The sequence below is a fragment of the Olea europaea genome, unplaced genomic scaffold, assembly GCF_002742605.1.
Source record: "Olea europaea var. sylvestris unplaced genomic scaffold, O_europaea_v1 scaffold3670, whole genome shotgun sequence".
NCBI classification, from domain to species: Eukaryota; Viridiplantae; Streptophyta; class Magnoliopsida; order Lamiales; family Oleaceae; genus Olea; species Olea europaea.
In genome coordinates, this window is record NW_019255977.1 from 64,965 (window position 1) to 67,424 (window position 2,460).

At 33.6% G+C, this 2,460-nt stretch overlaps 1 protein-coding gene across 1 annotated transcript in view; it reads left to right on the forward strand.

Moving 5' to 3' along the window:
- LOC111386679 (40S ribosomal protein S4-like) overlaps positions 1-2,109 on the forward strand; it is an 11,195-nt gene extending 9,086 nt beyond the window's left edge. The window contains exons 2-3 of the mRNA XM_023011140.1: positions 1,652-1,976; positions 2,087-2,109. Of these exons, the coding sequence (XP_022866908.1) occupies positions 1,652-1,976; positions 2,087-2,109 (348 nt within the window). The remainder of the gene's footprint in view (positions 1-1,651; positions 1,977-2,086) is intronic.
- Positions 2,110-2,460: the final 351 nt, after the last annotated feature.

Here is a 2,460-nt window from a genome sequence, read left to right on the forward strand (position 1 = left end):
AAATGAAAGAAAATAATATTGTGGAAATTCCATGTAATTCCTTTAATAAATTCCACATTCATTTTATACCATTTTTTTATTCTTTTTTTACTGCAATTTTTAGAGCAAAAGGTGAAACACAAAAACTACACATACACATTAAATTGTTTATACTGGCAGTAAATATTACTCCGACAAACAAGCCTTAGTAAATTTCAAGATAACTGACTAAAATCCCCAAATTTCAACCCTAATCTTAGAATATCCTAAATCACATAGAATGATATTCGAAAAAAATCAAAAATTTCCAAATCATACAATCTAAAAAAATCCGAAATCATCCCATAAATCATTCACCTTCAACACCCATACCATGAAATCCATAATCTCTATTTCAAGAAATGATCTTTATCATTCATTGTTGTTGATAATTGCATTATTTGTTCAAGAATATAAAACCCCATTCGAAGTAGTAGATCATTACAACTCAAGGAAGGTTTAGCACACAGATTTGGAAGACATCAATCTATAATCCAGTATATTTAGTTTAATGATGGCTTCATCTAATTAGCGTACGACTATGCGCTCGATAACAAGTATTGAATATTCACCAATAATGGGTATTCCAAATTGCCGATTACCCATGGGTTCAATCGTTACCATGTTAGTGTTGGACGAACGAATGAAATGCCAGACAGTTGGTGATGTATTTTTTGGCTACTAAACTTTAATGTTGTTTATAAACTTATGTGAGTTATAGTATTATTCATATATCATGGTCAGAAATATGTTTATCGCTTTATGTAGATTCCATATGTCATATAAGTTGTATGTGATAAACTATTTCGTAGGTTACGGATAAGTTGTAGGTAGAATACCATATTTTTTTCATTACAATACTGTACAACTTCAACTATATTATAGGAGGTTTTGTTTTACTATACGATAATCATAAAAATATCCAGCGTAGCGTCACAAATCAACTATTGTAATATAAACGCAGGTATTTCAATTCATTTCAATGGGTAGCATCCTTCAAGATTTTAATTTATTATGTGTAGTTGGAAGAAGATAGTTAAACATTCATTTCATTTATGAATCATATTGTGTGCATTAAACATATTGAATAGATATCATTCCCTTCTTCTTTACATAGCAACCATTATTAACATAATGAATGGATGTTGACTAATATAAAACTAGTAATATTCATCAATCAACATTCTAAACTGTAATAACATTAGGTCATCAGCACCCTAAAACCCTATTATAAGATACTTGTGCTTACACTTAGAAGTGGGCAAAAACCCGACGGACCCGACCCCACCCGACTGGGTTGGGTTGATTTTTTGTGATTTTTTGGTGGGTTCGGATTGTTTCTAAGCTGAACGGGTCGGGTCAGGTTATGGGTTAACCCATCAAACCCAATACAAACCTCCCAACCCGACCCACCTATTTAAAAAAAAAAAAAGAACAAAACCCATAATTCTTTACACAATAGCATTCAGACTTCAAAAGCATATGCCCTAATTTTTTTTCTCTCTCTCTCTCGCTCTCCCTCAAGAAGCTCAACCCTCCACCGCCATTGAATCTTCAATAATCCATTTTTCCTTTTAACTTGCCAACTCCAAGTCTCCAATCATCCATTAAGTTTGTGGTTCTGCAATTTAAGCTTTGCAAAGTTCGATCTGTCCAGTTTAGGAAGAAAGGCATTCCGTATCTCAACACCTATGATGGAAAGACAATTCGCTATCCAGACCCATTCATCAAGGGAAATGACATGATCAAACTCGACCTCGAGTCGAACAAAATTGTTGATTTCATCAAGTTTGATGTTGGCAATGTTGTGATGGTGACCGATGGAAGGAACAGGCGACGTGTTGGAGTGATCAAGAACCGTGAGAAGCACAAGGGAAGCTTTGAAACTATCCACATCCAGGATGCTCTTGGGCACGAGTTTGCTACCCGTGTGGACAATGTGTTCACTATTGGAAAAGGTTCAAAGCAATGTGTTCGCTATTTATTTACAGTTTTGACTTATTTATTATGTTCTCCAATTTTGTTTAATTGATTTGGATATCTGTGTGACCATTTTTATTGATTTTAGGTTTTGGTTCTATGCACTTTTAGTTTGTTTAATGTAAATTTTTTTCATCCAATTTGTCACAACTTTCCCTACATGGAAATTATCCAAAAATCCTCCTTACTCTCTTTGTATTATTTTAACAAATTACAACAGTAATGAGATGGATTTTTAACAAACTGCAATGTAAAGTTGACATGCTGGTAAATATTAAGATTTGATTATGTAAAGTTGTGGAGCATCTTCCACTTTCAACACATTTGATAACATCACCAGGGGGAGAAAAAGAAGATCGTCTGAGGCTTGGTTTAATATTATATAAAGCTACTTTAAGAGGAGTTTGGAATGCTGTTGAACCTATTCTAAGATCGAACAAAAGTGCAGGTTGTCTTGGATAA